Source organism: Triticum dicoccoides, chromosome 4B, assembly GCF_002162155.2.
Source record: "Triticum dicoccoides isolate Atlit2015 ecotype Zavitan chromosome 4B, WEW_v2.0, whole genome shotgun sequence".
NCBI classification, from domain to species: Eukaryota; Viridiplantae; Streptophyta; class Magnoliopsida; order Poales; family Poaceae; genus Triticum; species Triticum dicoccoides.
This window is the reverse complement of record NC_041387.1, coordinates 672937544-672957445: the sequence shown is the minus strand read 5'-3', so window position 1 is coordinate 672957445 and position 19902 is coordinate 672937544. Positions and strand designations below refer to the sequence as shown.

Sequence of the window (19902 nt, the reverse complement as noted above, 5' to 3'; positions counted from 1 at the left end):
AATAACTTTATTATTGCCTCTAGGGCATATTTCCTTCAGAGGTCCTTACTTTGATGGCACTAATTTTGCTAGTTGGAAGCATAAGATGAAAATGCATATTCTCGGACATAACCCTGCCGTTTGGGCAATTATTTGTATTAGCTTGCAAGGTGAATTCTTTGATGGGAGAGAACCGAATCGTGCAGCGAATGCGGAAGAATTGAAGATGCTGCAATACAACGCTCAAGCTTGTGATATCATCTTCAACGGATTGTGCCCCGAAGAATTCAACAAAATCAGCCGTCTTGAGAATGCAAAGGAAATATGGGATACTTTGATTGATATGCACGAAGGTACCGAATCCGTCAAGGAATCCAAATTGGATGTGCTCCAAAGTCAGCTTGACAAGTTCAAAATGAAGGATGGTGAAGGTGTCGCTGAAATGTACTCTAGGCTTGCACTTATCACAAATGAGATTGCCGGCTTAGGGAGTGAAGAGATGACCGACAGATTCATCATCAAGAAGATCCTAAGAGCATTGGATGGAAAGTATGATACCGTGTGCACATTGATCCAAATGATCCCAAACTACAAAGATCTCAAGCCAACGGAAGTCACTGGAAGAATTGTTGCTCATGAGATGTCACTCAAGGATAAGGAGAAACTTCACAACAAGGCAAGTGGTGCTTACAAAGCCTCAAGTGAAGCCCCCACATCATCAAGTGAGAAACAAACCTTCAATGAAGAATTGAGTTTAATGGTGAAGAACTTCAACAAATTCTACAAGAGTAGAAGCAAAGAAAGAAGCTCCAAGTCAAGGTCTTATCATGACAAGAGATCTTCTAGTCGAGAGCGCAATTGCTACAATTGTGGGAGACCCGGACACTACTCCAATGAGTGTACGACACCCTACAAAAGAAGAGAAGATTCTCCAAGAAGGAGCAAAAGAGAAGAATCACCACCAAGAGAGAGGAGGAGTAGAGACGATCGTTATGAACGAAGACCCTCACGGAGAAGCAAGGATTCGGAAAGGAAGGACAAGTCATCAAGGAGCTACAAAAAACGAAGACATCAAGCTCATGTTGGTGAATGGGTATCCGGCTCCGACTCCGACAATCACTCCGAGAGAAGCTATCACTCCGACTCCGAATATACTCAAGATGAAGGTGTTGCCGGTCTAGCACTTGTGTTAACCAACTCCTACGACATATTTGATTCACCAAATGAAGGTGTTGGAAGATGCTTCATGGCCAAAGGTCCAAAGGTAACACATCCCGAGTATGTTGATTTCAATAGTGATGAAGATGACTTGCTTGTGGATGATGATTTACTTGTTGACAACTCTAGTGATGAATACTATGATGAAACGTCAATTAATCATGCTAATCAAACGAATGACAATGATAAGGAGAAAATTGAGCTTCTAACTAAAGAGCTAAACACTCTTAAGTTGGCTCATGAAACTATCTTCGAAGATCATCGAGAACTTTTAAGGGCTCATGAGAAGTTACGCTTTAAAAAGCTCAATCTTGAGCAAGAGCATGAGTTCTTAAAGGCAATCAATGATGATCTCCGCAAGAAAAGTTCTTCTTACATTGTCAAGCGTTTACTCTTATCTACTTACATGCCTCAAGTCAAGTGTAGTAACAAGTACAAGAAAGATACTTCCTCTAGTACTAACAATAATAATGTCAAATCCAATGTTGTTGCTTCTAGTAGTTATCTTGATTCCACTAATGATTCTCTTAGCCAAGTTACACTTGAGCAAGAAAATAGTTTATTGAAGGGAATTATAGAGAAATGTGTTTACAAGAGCCTTGCCGGGAGTAAGCAATTCGAGGAAATTGTACGCAAGCAAGGAAGACACCGGAAGAATCAAGGTGTTGGTTTTGAACGAAAGTTCAACGCCAATGGAGTTGAGTGGGAAGAAGATCAATACCCCAAGACAAAGTTTGTTCCTCAACAAGAGAAGTATGATCCTACTTCCTTCAAGGGGACACAAGCTCAAGATGATCTTCCACCACAAGATCACAAGAACAAAGGCAAGGACAAGCTTCAAGAAGAGTTTGATGCATTTGAAGAAGCACCTAAAGCCTCATTCATTTGGGTCCCCAAGACTACGTCAAGTTCTACTTCATCAAGTACAACTACAACTCCAAGGATTCCCATCAAGATGATGTGGATCCCGAAGAAGAAGAACTAGAGAGTTCTTGAGGATGACTCCGCCAATATTCTTCACTCATATCATTTTGGCAAGAACAAGTGCAATCAACTTTCACATCTTGCACTAGTTCAAGGAGTCACAAACCCTCTTGTTGGTAAGGCAAGGGACAAGGTAACCTAATGTTTTCATGGACATCATCTTGTGTGTGCATCACTCCATGTCTATGGATATTCTTGTTTGTTCCTTGTGGGACTAACCCATGTAGGCAAGTTGAAAGTGCAACTCACTCCAAAGGATTGCTCCAAATGATCTACATCAACATTGAGCATCTACATCTTCAACACCTACATGAAGTCATCATCGACAAAACCCAAGGTTAGTTCATCCCTCTAAAGGGGGGGATCTCACATCTAGGGGGAGCTTAACTCTAAGAATTGAGTCAAAGCAACTCTAATGGTGTGAACACATTAATGCATTATGTAAAAGTGGTAACCCCACTTGAGCTTAAACGATGAGTATGACCTATGATCAAATGTTCTCATTTGACTCCTAAGTCAATATACTCATATATAGATGACCTAGTTAGCGCCAATTGCTTGATAGATGCTAAAATTGGTTGTGCATGCTCTGCCACATATTTCAATTGCCATCTTATTGTGTGAGCATGTTGGTGCATATTTTACTCATTCAAGGACATCCACTTGTTGTTTTGTTTGTTTGGATTCTCTTCTTTTGGCCAAGTGGATGGACATCTTGTTTGGTCGCCGCTCTTATGGAGTGATGGATATGGTTGTGTCTTCATGTTATGGATGTGGTCTTTGAATGTGTTTTCCGATGCGGTCGATGATACTGCTTCGTGTCTTCTTCTGGCTCCTTCTTCGGTCGATGATTTTTGGTCATCTTCGACATCATCATGGAATTTATGAGGTTAGGTCTCACTAGATATGTCCGGCAGTCTTCCGATGGAGTGAATGGCATTGTTGTTGTTAGAATAAATCTGTGGCGCTAGTCGATCATCCGATGACCAAGCAACCACACGAGGCATGACACTGAGATTTGTTAACGAGGTTCACCAATATGGCTACATCCCCAGGGCAATGACTATGGGCGCTCCTCCCCATGACACCGTCACAATACCGCACACCGGCCACCCGGGCGCCGGCACATGACACTAGATCCCCCTGTGCGCATGTGCTATTATGCTGGCATATGTTACATCATGTGTCTACCCTCACTATATATGAGAGGCCTAGGATACAAGTGTCCTACTAGAACACGACTCCATATCCTGTAAACACAATACAACTCAGGGTCCAACTGTAACCTACATTGTACACAATATTTGACACAACTCTAACAAAACTCCACCTTGTGCCCATGAGGGGGGAATTGACCGAATTTTGGTATGACGACTAGTCGATCATCATAGGACCAAGCAATCACACGAGACACGACACTGAGATCTGTTAACGAGGTCCATCAATCTGGCTACATCCCCAAAGCATGACTACGGATGGTCCTTCCCATGACACCATCCGGGCACCGACACACGCCGCGGGGTCCTCCTGTGCGCCTGTGATGTTATATTGGCATATGTTATATCGTGTGCCTACCTCACTATATATGGGAGACCTATGATAGAAGAGTCCTACTAGGACACGACTCCATACCCTGTAAACACAATATTACAACTTAGGTGAATCATATATTAATAAAATGAACTGCAAAAACGTCTTATATTAAAAAATAAAGATAGTATTGTACATGTTGGCTATTGCATTGACTATAGATGACACGACAATATGCTATGCTATAAGGCAAAACTTAAAGCAAAGCAAATCAAAGCACAAAAGCAAGGAGATGCCGGCTTGTATAGTAAGAGCATCTACAACAACATCCATCTAATTTCACCCCTCAAACGCCCACTTTCTCTCCAAAACAATCACACTCCTCAAACCGCCTCCCCATGTTATGGCATTTCGACGAACAGATTGTGTGCGACATTGTCAGAGCACGCAGCATGGCGGTTGCCGGCCGAGCCGCGGATGCGGTGGCGGCGGCGGCGGCGAGCTCCGCTTGCGCAGGCGCGAGAGCGTCGGCCAGCACGCATGCGCAGGCGCGAGGGCGTTTGGCCAGCATGCAGCGGCAGCAAGCACCGGCCAGCATGCATGGCCAACACGCGTGGCACACACGACATACACGGTGCGCGCACGCGCCGGCCAGCACGGCCCGCACGCATAGCACGCGCGGCACGCATGGCACGCAGGGCCGGCCCTAGGCCATGGCGAGGAGTGCGACGGCCTAGGGCCCAGCCTCAGCAGGGGCCTATACGCTGTGCACCTATATGCTATATACAATGTATATATTTCTGGAAAAATATACTAGTGCAGAAGAGCAGCAGGCCTGGCCCATTTATTAAAAAGGAAACAAGTCACGCACAAACATCAATCCCTTCTCCTTCGCTGGCTCCTTGAATTACGCCTCGGTAGTCTCCCGTTCTTCATCTTCTTTACCAAAAATTGATTGCCCCGACTTCCTAAGAGGCCAGGCCCCAATTCCTGAAGTTAATCAATAAATTTCTTTGGTTCCTTGCATTCTATAAACAGCCCCAAGGGACCCCGACGGACCTACAACGGCAGGGACGCGAGAGCAACTGCAGCATGGCCGTCCGAGCCGTGTTCATGGTGAAGGGCAGGCGGTGGAGATGTGAAGTCCAGGCACTGTTCAAGGTAAGCACCGAAGCCATTGCTCATTCATATAATTTTTGGATCCCAATTCTTTGATCCGTGTCTGTTTATTTCTGGTATATGATGAGTTGATGTAATAAACAAAATTCATGATAAGCCATTGCTGATGTTTGACCTACTTAATTCCTCCTTTTTTTGTACGAATTGCAGTCAGGTAATTCTGCAGGTTGTGGCATTGCAAGAATTTTCATTATTGGGTAGATGGAGCATATAATTTCTTCTAATTTACTCCAAAACCAAGATTTAAGAAATCAGGTTCTCTCCTTTTTTTTGTAACAATGTTGCCAAAATAGCAATTATATGGTTGTGAGAAAAGAAAAAAGAACTAACATCTAAATCAATTAATTGAATCTCAAAACGGTGCTACATCCTTTACTAGAAGATATTTTTGCGTCTATTATAGGGGCCCATTAGATGAAGCTCGCACAAGGGCCTCTAAGATCTCAGGGCCGGCCCTGATGGCACGCCCGCGCCAGCACGACCAACACGCACGGCACACACGCCTGCGCGGCGGCGAGCACGCACGGCTAGCACGTGGGTCTCCGCGGTGACTCGCATGGCGGCTTAGCACGCACGGTCAACACGCGTGGCATGCACGGCTGCGCGGCGGCGAGCACGCACGGCTTGCACGGTCAGCACGTCGGCTCGCATGGCGGCAGCCAGCACGCGTCTCGCACGGCGGCAGCCAGCACGCGTCTCGCACGGCGGCAGCCAGCACGCTACGCCCACGACGCACGCACAGATAACACACGGCCATGGCCTCGGTCATGAGCTCCGTACACCGGGCCAAGCCACAGGAAGCCCCAGCCATCATGTCCAGTATGCACCGGCCAGCACGCGGCTGCGGATGCGCTCGCATGCGGCGACCAGCACGCACAGGCACAGCACACGGCTGCACGGCTGTGAGGAGGACGGCACACAGAGCACCGCAGAGCACGGAGAAGGACGCATCCAGCGGCGACGGTGGGCTGGGCAGGAGCAGCAGCGAGGGCGCATGCATGCACGACCTCCAGCTAAGGCGCATCGATGGCGTCCGTCCGAGGAGGCGGCGCCGTGCGTACGCGAGCTCCGGCCCAGCATGGCGCGTGCGCGAATTTGTGGCCGTCGTGGTCTTCTCTGTGGCTGCAGGTGGTGTCTTTCGTTCTATGTGGATGACGTTGAGCACTGACCGGACGTGACCAGCCAGCCTCACATTGCCCCTAGATCTAGATCTAAGACGGGTTTGAGATACGCCGGTCAGTCCGGGCTTTTAGGGAGCAAATAAAAGGTCCAATCCGTTCTAGGAGAAAAAGACGACATCTAATACAATCAAGAAACATATCTAAGAGAAAAGAAGCCTTTTTTTATATAGAATTGCTCTACATGCTCTATTCAGATGCTGAAAGAGAATTACAAGCTGAAAAGCGCTTGACGAACAGGTGTTCAACACAAAAAATGCAAAGAGAACCCCCAAAGTAAAATCACACCCCAAGCCCTTTGCCCTCATGCCACCCGTTTCGACGCTGTTAAAACGTACCCTAAGAAAAAGGACACGAGCAAAACCTTTTACACCCAAGCTTGGTGTAATTGTTACAATGGCTTGTCTTCAAGGGGTGCAGAGGGGGAGCCATGGTGTTCGTGGCATATCGGTCGATTGGGGTGAGCCTGCCGGCCAAACCCTATACAACCTCCTTCTTCGGCGACGGGCTAACAGTGCAGATTAGCCCTCTGTAGGTGCATATCTAATACTCCCTCAGTCTCAAACTAAGTGTCTCAACCTTAATACAACTCTGTAAAGTTTTTAATACAACTTTGTAAAGTTGTACTAAGGTTGAAACACTTATTTTGGGACGGAGGGAGTAGAACAAACAAACTGTGGACAATTACGACTCTTTAGGCCTTCCACAGTGTGTTCGATGCCACAACTCTGAAAAGTATGCCACGCAGACGATGAATGCCAGATGAAACATATTTACCACCGCCCGCACACTGTGAAAGAATTGGGCATCGATTGGGGGCCAGACCCGCACATATAAACAAGTATATATCAGCAACAGTTGCCCCGCTAGTAGCGTCTTGTTCCTGGCTCACTCCCGCTTCTTAGCGTCAGGCTTGGTTTATTGCTTTGTTGGTTCTGGCATCGGAGCAAGTAGATGCTCCGGTTACCAGAAATTTTTTTATGGCAGCGGCTGGGCAATGGAGAGCACCGGTGATGAAGTAAAGGTGAATTTGGCACCGCTTTTGGCCTACGTAGTGGAGGGCCTTAGAGGCATGTTTGAATCGCAGTTACGATTAATAAGGCATAAAAAAGGAAAACGAAACAAAGAAATCCAATAGAACTAGTAGAACCATAATATTCCTTCAGTCCAAAATGGCATGAACAAGAATGGATATTGTATAGATCGGAAAAAGAAAGGAGAATGGATATTGTGTAAGTAGTATTGTAATGGTTGCCGTCGCCATGATTTGGAATTTGACTGACCGATCGATGTGCCACGGATGAGCAGAGCAGTGTGGCTGTGGCTTCCTCTCCGGTCCATTTGCGGGGGCGAAAGAATAGTCCATCCGTAGATCCGTCGTCCGTACACCGGCCGTCGTCCCCGAGGCGGCGGGGAGAGCGACCTAGCTAGATACTGGTGGTGGGCGCCGACGGCGGCGAGACCCAAGGGATGGAGAAGACGACAGTCGAGGGGACCTAGGCGCCCCGCCTTGGCCGCTTGCCCGCTGCCAGCCACGGAGCCACGACCGATGCCGATGGCCGCCGGAGCCCTCTCGATCGCCGCCGCCCGCCACATCCCCCCATTTATACCCCCGCCCCCGCCTCCGCCTCCTCCACCACCTGTTCCCCGTCCCCCTCCTCCCCTCCTTCCGGCCCGCAGCCTCCCGTTACAGCGAGCTGGTACTGGTAGCTGACCGACCGTCGCCATGGACTCCAAGGAGGAGCACCCGCCCGCCGCCGAAGCCAATGGCCTCTCCGACCTCAACAAGGAGACCGTCGATCTGGTACTACTTACTCTTCCTCCCTCCTCCCCCACTCCATGTCAATCACTTTTACCCACTTGCATTCAGCAATCATTTTCGACAAAGGGTGAATTTTGTTAGCTCAAATCAAATCAAGAGGATACAAACACAATGAGCAACACACCCGGCTTCTGCATAGCGAGTACTCCCTCCGTTCCTAAATATAAGTCTTTGCAGAGATTTCACTATGAACCACATACGGATGTATATAGATGCATTTTAGAGTGTAGATTCACTCATTTTGCTCCGTATGTAGTACATAGTAAAATCTCTACAAAGACTTATATTTAGGAACGGAGGGAGTAGCTAGAATGCCTTGGTAGAGTAAAAAAAAAACTCTGAAGCGATCAAAACAGTGATCAACAATCTACAGAATCATGGAGGAACTCTGAACTGTATCGGTTGATTGCAGGAGCACATCCCCGTGGAGGAGGTCTTCGAGCACCTCAGGTGCACCAAGGAGGGCCTCACCACCGAGGGCGCCCAGCAGAGGGTCGAGATCTTCGGATACAACAAGCTCGAAGAGAAAAATGTATGTATATATATATGCACTCACAAACCTCTGCTCTCTCAGTTTCATTTCTCCAACAACTAGCAGTAACCATTTGTTAATCGATTGCAATGCAGGAGAGCAAGATCCTCAAGTTCCTGGGCTTCATGTGGAACCCGCTCTCCTGGGTCATGGAGGCCGCGGCAATCATGGCGATCGCCCTCGCGCACAATGGAACGGACCTCAGGGGAAGGGTAACCTACTGCTGCTGCTATTGCCATCGTAGATTATATGCTGTTAGTGTTACCCCCTAGGCTACCATGGTCCCATACTAACTATGAACTGCAATTGGCGTTGACGCAGCCGATGAGTATAGACTACCACGATTTCGTCGGAATCGTCATTCTCTTGGTCGTCAACTCCACCATCAGCTTCGTAGAGGAGAACAACGCCGGCAATGCCGCCGCCGCGCTTATGGCCCGCCTTGCACCAAAGGCTAAGGTAATTTCTACCTGCATATATAGCTTTCTTCAAATACTACCTACCAGCACTACTAGTACTCAAGGATCAATTTACATGGCCGGTGCCCCTGTTTTCTCATACTTATGTTATAATGATGATGATGTTACCTTCTTTTGCAGGCTCTGCGTGATGGCACCTGGAATGAATTAGATGCATCGTTGTTGGTTCCGGGTGATATAATCAGTATTAAGCTTGGAGACATCATTCCTGCTGATGCGCGCCTTCTGCAGGGCGATCCGCTGAAGATTGATCAGGTCTTTCAGCCACCTCAACTATCTCCTCTGCACGTTGCATATTACTAAACTAGTTCTGCTAAATAAAAGAATTCTGATACTAGAACAACATGGAGCAGCAAGTGCTAATGCCATATGTCAATTATTTGCAGTCTGCACTGACAGGAGAATCACTGCCCGTAACTAAGCATCCCGGGGGTGGAGTTTACTCTGGTTCGACTTGTAAGCAGGGTGAAATAGAAGCAGTTGTTATTGCCACCGGGATCCATACCTTCTTTGGAAAAGCTGCTCACCTCGTTGAGTCAACCACCCACGTCGGCCACTTTCAGAAGGTAGAGTATTATTCAGCAATCAGCGTGTCTTCAGTTAGTCCAGCGTCAGCTGAAATTCATGATATGGGCTGCAATTTATGGACGCTTTCAGGTTCTCACATCGATCGGAAACTTCTGCATTTGCTCCATTGCCATTGGGATGACTATCGAGTTAATTGTGATGGCGGCTGTTCAACACAGACCGTACCGCCAGACAGTTGATAACCTTCTGGTGCTTCTCATTGGAGGGATTCCAATTGCGATGCCCACGGTTCTGTCTGTAACCATGGCTATTGGATCACACAAGCTTGCACAGCAGGTTTGAATATTCATCCACGGCTAGAGCTCTCTGACTACCACTGAAATAAAAGGCATGTAACTATATCCTAGAAAGTGACCGCTTTTCTTAACTGTTGACTTCAGGGTGCTATTACCAAGAGAATGACTGCAATTGAAGAGATGGCCGGAATGGACGTGCTTTGCAGTGACAAAACAGGAACATTGACACTCAACAAACTGACTGTAGACAACAATATAATTGAGGTCATAACTCCCACAACTTGTACTTCTGAACATAGTTACATTGTCTCCATGTTCCTAAGGACTGAAAGATAAGCATTTTTTTCTCTAGGTTTTTACTAGAGGTTACGAAAAGAGTGATGTCGTGTTGATGGCCGCAAGGGCCTCAAGACTGGAGAATCAGGATGCTATTGATTTCGCTATTGTTGCCATGCTTCCAGACCCAAAAGAGGTAAAAATCTTTCCTCTGATATATCTATGGCTTTAGCCTGTTCCAGTGATTCCTGGCTTGTGCTTCACTCAGCTGTCAGCTAGGGAAACAAATAACAGCGGTCACCAAACAACAATCTTAACTGCAATAGATAGTTAGATACCATCTTGACCATATATTCGTCAGTAGATTATGTTCCCTGTACATTTTGAAAACAAAAGTAGCATGTCTAGAATTTTCAGTGTACAGGGAACATATTGACTAATCTAGAGGATTTGAACAAACATGTATTCCATATCAGGGGAGATCATCATGGATTTTGTAATGCCTTCTAGCTCAGTTTTATACCACTGAAAAGTGATTCTTTTGCTCTAATCTTTAGAAGTTTCCATTCATACATTACTGAGTCAGTTAATAGTTATGCTTTTAGGCACACTGTACACTAGTTATATTCCATTCTATCTGCTGTTAGGCACGTGCTGGCATCGAAGAAGTCCATTTCCTTCCATTTAACCCAACGGACAAGCGCACAGCTCTCACGTACTTGGATGATAAGGGTAAAATGCACAGGGTTAGCAAAGGTGCTCCTGAACAGGTATAGAAATTTACGTCATCTGATTTTTTGTCCAAGGATACATCACTTTGTTATGAAATAAACAGTCACAGCATCTGCTTATGTTTCGTTTAATTTTCTTGCAGATTCTGAACCTGGCAGCAAATAAATCTGAGATCGAAAGAAAGGTCCATCAAGTAATTGACAATTTTGCTGAGAGGGGGCTGCGGTCGCTTGCTGTTGCATACCAGGTTATTGGATGCTAGTCTTCTGCTTATCTGCTAGTCAGTTTACCTACAAAACTTGCTAATTTCCTTCAACATGCAGGAAGTTCCTGAAGGTACCAAGGAAAGTGCTGGTGGACCTTGGCAATTTATTGGTCTTCTCCCACTCTTTGATCCTCCCCGCCATGATAGTGCGGAAACCATACGCCGAGCTCTAGACCTTGGAGTCAGTGTGAAAATGATTACAGGTATCTTTTTAGTACACTAAATGGGAATAGACCACTTTCTTGCACCACAATCAGCTTGTAAGCTTTGATAATGGACTGCTATTTATTCCCTTGGATTGGCTGTTTCTCAGAGGCTGGTAACGTGGAGAAGTCAATCTGATTAGCTTTTAAGTTTAGTTGTGCCGCGATGTTCCCAGAAAAGAAGTGCCTTAAGTGCCGATCCACGTATTAGCTGCCCTGAGCTTCAGAATAATCTGTTAATATTGACTGCTATATGTTTCCCTGGACCCACTATCTTTATGAATTATGAATATGCTCCTTGGACAAAATTTCAGGTGATCAGTTGGCTATTGGTAAGGAAACTGGGCGGAGGCTAGGAATGGGCACCAACATGTATCCTTCATCATCTTTGCTTGGTGACAAAATAGATAGTGACATCGCGGTCCTACCAGTGGACGAACTGATTGAGCAGGCAGATGGTTTTGCCGGAGTGTTCCCTGGTGAGCTTTAGTTTTCTCTTGTGCCAGTTTGTGATCGTGTGCTTCACTCTAACTTGTTTCCCCTCCCAGAGCACAAATATGAAATTGTCAAGAGGCTCCAAGCCAGAAAGCACATATGCGGGATGACAGGAGATGGAGTTAACGATGCACCTGCTCTGAAGGTAGCGGACATTGGGATTGCGGTGGCTGATGCAACTGATGCTGCTCGCGGGGCCTCTGATATTGTTCTGACAGAGCCTGGGTTGAGTGTGATCATCAGCGCTGTTCTAACGAGTCGCGCCATTTTTCAGCGGATGAAAAATTATACAGTTGAGTTTGTGTTTACAATTCCTTTTTTTCTTTTTGTTTCTAACTTGCCATCTTAGGCAATAATTTCCATACCATGCTAGTTCTCCTTTTCCAACATTATGGCTTTCGTATGTCTTCGAAGAGGAATATGTTGTTCTTTTTCGTGTTTTACGGAAGGCTATTTTATTCAGGTAACAAGGGGCTGATGTCAATCATTTATGTTTTTCTTTTGCAGATATACGCTGTTTCTATAACCATCCGTATTGTGGTAAGTTTGTGTTGCCAATATATGTGCTTACTAGTAGCATCTGGCTAGCCAAAGTTTACCCAGTGGCCAGTAGTGTTTTTTGTTTGCTCTATCCTTGCAAATAGGTTTAGTGGATGACGTATATTCCATTAAGACTTATAAAGCTGATGCTCATTTTGAATTCACATCAATGATAAAAAAAATCTTACCCATGCAGCTTGGTTTTTTGCTCTTGGCGTGCCTCTGGAAGTTTGACTTCCCTCCAATAATGGTTCTTCTGATAGCCATCCTTAATGATGGTAAGAACATTGCTGCCTTGACTCACCAGAAATGTTTTTACCAATAGGTATTCATTTATTTTTAACCCTGGGGATGACTACTGCTGCTCAGGGACCATCATGACCATTTCCAAAGATAAGGTGAAGCCGTCTCCGTGTCCAGACAGTTGGAAGCTAGCAGAGATCTTCGCAACAGGGGTGGTACTGGGGGCTTACTTGGCCGTAACAACCGTTTTGTTCTTCTGGGCGGCTTATCAGACCGACTTTTTTCCGGTAATCATTATTTCTTTGACGCAGTTCATCCCTATCGCGTACCTCTTCTGGCAACAAGGCTATACCTTTTTTGCATCTTGCAAAGTTATGCTACATAGGCAGTGCTTGGAAGGAGTAGGTGTCTGTGCTGTGGAAACTCACTTGTGTTTTCCATGCTACTTGCAGAGACACTTCCATGTGCGCACGTTGAATGTACACAGTATCGATAAAGAAGACATGGATGCGGTCGCGAGGAACACAGAGATGCTGGCCTCTGCCGTGTACCTCCAAGTGAGCACCATCAGCCAGGCCCTCATATTCGTGACGCGGTCGAGAGGCTGGTCCTTCACGGAGAGGCCTGGCTTCCTGCTTATGTTTGCGTTCGTCTTGGCTCAGCTGGTGAGCAGTGGTTCCTCGCGCAGTTCGGTTGGCCTTTTTGCTTGGGGTTCGCCAACACTAATAAATCAATGGTATGGTGTGCTTGATATGTTACAACGCAGATCGCGTCCTTGCTGTCTGCCCTGGCGATCTGGGAGCTGGCCAGCATCAGAGGCATCGGATGGGGCTGGACGGGCGTCATCTGGCTGTACAACATCGTCATCTACATGCTCCTGGACCCGATCAAGTTCGCCGTGCGGTACGGGCTCAGCGGGAGGGCCTGGAACCTCGTCACCGACAAGAAGGTGAGTCGGTCGGTCGGTCCAAGGACAGGACGATGGATCCATGCCATGATGAACCGAGCTCGTGCGCTGACGCTGCGGGTTTGGGGCGGTGTTTGTGTTTCAGGTGGCGTTTTCGAACCAGAAGAACTTTGGGAAGGAGGCGTCGCAGGCGGCGTGGGCGCACGAGCAGCGCACGCTGCACGGGCTGGAGTCGGCGCCGGGGCGGGAGAAGGCGGCGTCCATGGAGCTGGGGCACATGGCGGAGGAGGCCAAGCGGCGCGCGGAGATCACGAGGCTGCGGGCGGTCCGCACGCTCAAGGGCAAGGTGGAGAACGCCGCCATACTCAAGGGGCTCGACCTGGACAACATCAACAACCAGCATTACACCGTGTGATGTGTGTGGTTGATTCATTCGGCTGCCCCTGCCCCTGCACCCATTGTGTTGCTGTATGTTTAGTGCTGTGCTGTACTGTACTTTCAAGCATTGATTTGTGATAAATAAAACCTGGTGGATTTATTCGCAATAATTAATTAAATCGATGAATTAGCAGCAGCACTCGTTTTGTATTGGAAGAATTTTCCATCCAGATATATAGTCAAGTTAATGCAAAGCTCTGTGGATGAGTGGATGGTGTGCACTTGAGTTTTCTCTCTTGTTTGCCCTAAATATCTGTATAATATACTCCCTAGTTCCAAAATGCTTGAATTGTTCCAAGTCGAACACATTTTAAGTATATTAAAAAGATGTACCAACATCTACAAAAATGAAATTATTTTCATTAGTCCCATGATGAAATATACTGCATCTTCATACCATATGTATTTGATCTTGTACTGTATGTATACATGATCAACCTTAAAGAAGTTTTACTTGGGACAAACCTAAAACCTCATGTACTCTCTAAAAAAACTTATGTTAGTTTAGAGATGACCTTATATTAGTTTACAGATAAAGTATTTCAGAACGGAGGGAGTACGGAGGAAGGACAAATATTAGGGGACCGTAGTCCCTAACATTGTAAAGACACGTAGGGAAGAATGAGCACCGTCATCCTCGGAGAGAACACCCCACCGACTACTAAGAAGAACTATCAACCCACTGAATATTAGGGGAGTATGGAGGAAGTTGGTGCATCGCCCCAACAATGAACTGTCCCGTCCTGTCCCGTCGCCGCCGCCCTGTCCCGTCGCGCCTGGGACGACGGGAGAGGGAGGCAGAGTTCCTCTGAGGAGAGGAGAGAGGGGAGAAGAGAAGTGAAAGTGTGTAGAGCGACGATGTAGTGGAGTGTTGTTGGTTGCGTGTAGGGCTGGACCAAAACCTCGTAGCTCGCGAGTTTAATGAGCTCTCGATAGTTCGGCTCGTTAAGCTCGTAGCTCGCTTCTTAATGAACAGAGCCAATCATTGATTTTAGCTCGTTAAGCTTAACGAGCTTAACAGCGAGCTAACAAGTTTTATGAGTAGCTTGTTAAGCTCGTTAATAACAACACAACATATATTTTCATATTATGTGACAATTTTTTTGTAGCACCTTGGCCCATCTATTTAATCTAACCGACATATGAGGTAACATACTACTTCATTTCTTTTTGTAGTCACCATGTTTTATTTTGAAAACCATACCTACACATTCATCATGTATATCGTAACACATTATAACCTGTTAACGAGTGCTCGCGAACGCTCACAACTTTAACAAGCTTCAAAAAAGCCGAGCCGAGCAGGATTTTCTGCTCGTTAATCTTAACGAGCTTAACGAGCCGAGTCTTAACGAGCACGAGCTTAAAGAGCCGAGCTGCTCATTAGTCCAGCCCTAGTTGCGTGGTGTGGCATCAGTCCCGGACCCGGACGTCGTGTAGCCTGTGATGGGTAGCATATGTCGCCATGCGGTCTGTCTTTCTGCCTGTCTGTGTGATACCCACCCTTTTCTTTCAACTGAATTAGCCAGCAGCAGTTGATACTTGGTACCACTAATATATCCATTAGCTTAGGTTAGGCTGTCACTCTCTCTCTCTCTCCCTCCCCATTTTCCTTTTCTACTCCTTTTCTCTTGATTGAAAGCCTTTCCATACCAACCACTGCAGCACAACAACAGCAATAACAGCAATAAATAATAAAATAACACTAATAAAGCACTTTGCTGGTTGCTACTGGCACGCATGTCTGCAGAAGAAGTAATAGTCGTACTATATTAGTTTAGTAGTGAGTAGTAATAGTAGGCACATATTGGTTCCTGGCAAAGGAAAAAAAGTACAGGTGGTTCACTCAGAGTAGGACTGGTCCTTATTTGAATATAGAATAAGGTTATTCTCACCTAGCCCTCACCTCAACGGTGAGTGAGGGACGTGTGAAGGTGTGTCTCAGGCGGATCTCGCAGGATTTGGTAGGTGTCTTGCCTCGTTGGAATTGCTTGGATCCTGTCTTCTTTTGCCCGCGTGCGTGTCTGTGGATTGGAATCCTTTGGATCTACGCTTGCCTTCATCGACGGGGGACGGGTGGTGTTTGTTCTGGTCCTTTAAAACAAAGGTTTGCTTGGGTGCGGTGGGGGAGGGGCGATGACGGTGGCGTGCTTTAGTCGTTGTTTGGTTATGGGTATGTAGTCGTTGCTAGGTGGATGTAACTTTTGTTACTTTTGCAACGTGTTTGGTTGGGTAATTAAAGTCAAGGAATGGGAATTAAAGGCGCGCGAGACTTCGATTCTATTGTTGTTTGGTTAGGGGTATTGGAAATTTATTATAAATGAATAGACATGTGACTTACGACTCCAACTCCCACTGTTTTATTAACAAGGGAGGTGATGAGAGTTGGGAGGGAACTGTTTTATTTAGTCAATCTTAACTCTTCATCATAACCTATGTTCACTTCCGTGGTCTAGTCCCTCGTTGATTAAGATGAACCAAACAAGGGAATGCAAATTGTGCTCAAATTATGACACATAATTCCTATCATGTGCCAAACAGGGGATTGAGAAATAAAACGACTCATCCCATGTCTAATCTGAATACAACTCCCCACACTAAACTCTCATTCCCCTTACCGAATATTGCCGAACGCGCTATTGATATTCTTTGTGCGGTGCTGCCATGACAGATGATGGGTAGATTGAAAGTTTTCTTGCAATAATAATAATAATAATAATAATAATAATAATAATAATAATAATAATAATAATAACAATAATAATAATAATAATAATAATAATAGTAGTAGTAGTAGTAGGAGTAGTAATAATAATAATAACAAATCACCTTGGTGTCCCTCGGTTCATAAATATAACAGCGTTCATAGTGATACAGACGCTCTTATATTTCTTAACAGAGGAAGAGGAGATAGTAATGTACTACAGGTGTGGTTGACACAAATTAGGACGGGAACAAACGGTTAGCAAGAACAACCAGGTTGGTACTACTGGTTGCTACTGGCACGCATGTCTGTAGAAGAACTAATACTAGAATTGTTTAGTACTAGCAGTACTAGTACCGGTGGTTTCTGGCATAATGAAAAAAGTACAGGTGGTTGACGCAGATCAGGGCAGATCCCTGAATATGAAGTAAAGGTTCTCTCCGTCTAGGCCGGTCCCAGTGATACGTCTAGCATCATCACATGACGCGTGAAGGCGTGTCTCTGACGGACCACGCGGAATTCGTCCAATATTTGGCTCGATGGATTTGCTTGGATCTAGTCTTGGTCCGTGCGTCCATGGGTCAGATCCTTCTAGCCTATTAATACGCTTCTCTTCATAGGCAATGGTTGGTGTTCTTGCGTGCCCATTCTTTGAGGCTGAGCGCGATGGCTTCCGTAGTACATCAAGGTACCTTGTTCTAGTTCAGTGAGGAAGGAGCGATGACGATGGCGCATAATAATAATAATAAATCACTTTGATACTTGCTACTGGTAGGCATGTCTTGTAAATTGTAATAATATATTAGAGGTGGTTGACGTAAATTAGGACGGAAAACAAACAGTTAGCAACAAGCACAATCAGGTAAGGGCATCTTTAAGATGGACCCTCAAACTGCCTGCTTACATCAGGATTGTGCAATTCGGACATGGTTTGCCGTCCAACGTGGGCTCGTATTTGTCCGTCCAGCGATCCGGACGTACTTTTTTTTTTGATAAACCCAAGACAAACGTGAGAGGCTTTGTGGGAGTTCAGACAGCACACATGTATGACTCCGACACGCCTGGCCCATCCAAAACTCTTCCTGGACCATGCGCCTTCATCCTCCCAATTTTCTCTACTTTTTTCTTTCTCTCTTACCTTTGCCGCCGCTCCACCACCCCTGCCACCACGCCACGCCCTTGCCAGAACACTACGCCTCTATCACCTCCAGCATTCCAGTCGGGCTTCACCCCACTTCTCCTCCATCGCCGTTCAACCCATGTCCTCTGACCGCCTCACCAGGTGCCATCCGCTACTGCTATACTCACCATGCCCGACAACTGTTCGATGAATTGGCGGAGCTAAAAAAAGTTTTCCCTTCTTCTTACTAGCAATGGATTCCGATTTGGAGTACATATACGAGGAGGACTACAAGGATGAGACAGACAATGATGTAGGAAGTCCGTGAAGACGCGGAGCGTGTGGAGGAGCATGTTCTCAATTTCAAGGGCCCAATCAAGGGCCATGGAGTGCTCAACCGCAACAGGGGTGCACGACCATTTGACACTGATGGCCGAATACTTTGCCACGCATGCACTCTTCGTTGACCATCTTCACCGGTGTTTTCGGATGCGCAAGACAGCCTTCGATCGTTTATACCATGGCGTACGGTCCTACGATGACTACTTCGTCTTGAAGAAGGACACCATGGGAATGATTGGCTTCTCTGGTTACCAGAAGTGCGCGGCCGCACTCCCGTTGCTTGCATATGTCACAACCACTGATTCGTGGGACGAGTACCTATGGATGTCTGAGAGCACATGCAGATATGCCATGATCAGGTTTGCAACTACCATGGTCAAGGTGTTTGGGCCTCAGTACCTGAGAGAACCAACTGTGACAGACACTGAGAGGCTTTTGACAATCTCAGAAGTAATAAGAGGGTGGCCAGGTTTGCTTGGGTCTCTTGACTGCATGCATTGAAAAGGAAAGAACCGCCCAAAGGCTTGACAAGGGCAATATCATGGCCATGTTAAAAAGCCCACCATCATTTTTGAAGCAGTTGCCTGAGTCTCACAATGACATTGAATGGCTGTCTCGTGTATGCGTGGCCCACTTCCACGGACGGACGTTTGGTGGTGGGAGCAGGTCAAAAAAAGAAAGAAGTAGTTCTGGTGGTAGTAGGAGTATCTCAGTGAGCAGGTCAAAAAAAAAAAGAAGAAGAAGGAGGAGGAGGAGGAGGTAGGAGTATCTCAGTGAGTCGACGGCAAGTATCATAGAGCAGAGCACAACCATAAAAGAAAGAAAAGAAAAGAATAGCAAGCAACAGCTGCGGGCGGCTGCTTTCTGCTTTCTGCTTTCTTTCTTTCCCTATCAATCAATCAATCAATACATCCATCCATCCCTCCTCTTCTTCTTCTTCTTCTTCCCCAATTTGCCCTCCCCGCTTTTCCCCAAAAATTTCCCCAACCTCGCTCGCTTCTCCTCCTCAATTGGGGAAGGAGGGAGGCTCCAGTCCAATCCAATCCAAAATCGAATCGAATCCCACTGGATTGGAGCCAGCCAGCGAGATACGACTCAGATCCGTGTCGTCCGCGCGCGCGCATGAAGACGAAGCTGCTCTACTCTCCTTGTGCTTGAGCTAGCCACGACTCTGCCTCCTGCTGCTTCCTGCCCGGTAGCAGGAGCCGGGCAGGGAGGGAGGAAGATGCGCATGCGGGTGCTGCCGGCGTTCACCTTCAGCTCCAGCACCCCCGCCGCCCCACCGCCGCCGACTTCGGATCCTCCTCCTCCTCCTCCTCCTCCGGCGGCAGCACCGGCGGCCTACGCGGTGTACCTCAACATCTACGACATCTCCCCCATCAACAACTACCTCTACTGGTTCGGCCTCGGCATCTTCCACTCCGCCGTCCAAGGTACCCTACCCTACCTTTTTACTACACTACTTCGCTTCTCTTCTCCGCCAATAAACACACACCCATAACACAAGAAATACTAGGTAGCTTCCTTTAATTCTCTTGCTACCGTGCTCTGCTTCTGCTCCTGCTTGTGCTTGCTTACACCAGTTATGCTAGGTACTAGTACACTGCCTGCCTTCCTTACATGCCCAATAATGCTGGTACAATTCGCTTTGCACACGCCCGTCTTGTTGAGAGGAGGATCCAACCATTTCAGATTATTTAGGCTCTTTTATTTCCTTTACGGTTGGTACATCAATTCACTTCTGTTCTGTTCTGTTCAGTTCATGCTGCTTCCTTTAATTTTCTTCCTGCCCTGCCCTGCTTAACTCAACTCAATCATGGTACCGTGCCCGTGCCCCCCAGAACTGCCGGCCTCACATGCCCAATTATGGTACAATTGATTTGCACACAGCCGTGCTCCCTGGCTCAAACAT

The 19902-nt window shown here is 46.6% G+C and overlaps 2 protein-coding genes and 1 pseudogene across 2 annotated transcripts in view; all 3 read left to right on the top strand.

Moving 5' to 3' along the window:
- The first annotated feature begins 6135 nt into the window (after window positions 1–6135).
- On the top strand, window positions 6136–14015 carry LOC119292251 (plasma membrane ATPase 1-like). Its single transcript, XM_037571086.1, has 20 exons — window positions 6136–7872; window positions 8303–8422; window positions 8518–8634; window positions 8744–8881; window positions 9022–9156; window positions 9288–9467; window positions 9559–9765; window positions 9870–9989; window positions 10078–10197; window positions 10649–10771; window positions 10876–10980; window positions 11057–11201; window positions 11516–11680; window positions 11750–11988; window positions 12204–12236; window positions 12433–12514; window positions 12606–12766; window positions 12932–13144; window positions 13246–13428; window positions 13532–14015. The coding sequence occupies exons 1-20, from the start codon at window positions 7795–7797 to the stop codon at window positions 13799–13801; spliced, it is 2934 nt and encodes a 977-aa protein (XP_037426983.1). The 5' UTR covers window positions 6136–7794; the 3' UTR covers window positions 13802–14015.
- A 4017-nt stretch (window positions 14016–18032) lies between these two features.
- Window positions 18033–19902, top strand: part of LOC119293057 — a 16459-nt pseudogene continuing 14589 nt past the window's right edge.
- Window positions 18833–19902, top strand: part of LOC119292250 (deSI-like protein At4g17486) — a 3700-nt gene continuing 2630 nt past the window's right edge. Inside the window, exon 1 of the mRNA XM_037571085.1 lies at window positions 18833–19423. Coding sequence (XP_037426982.1) covers window positions 19216–19423 — 208 coding nt within the window. The 5' untranslated portion in view covers window positions 18833–19215. The remainder of the gene's footprint in view (window positions 19424–19902) is intronic.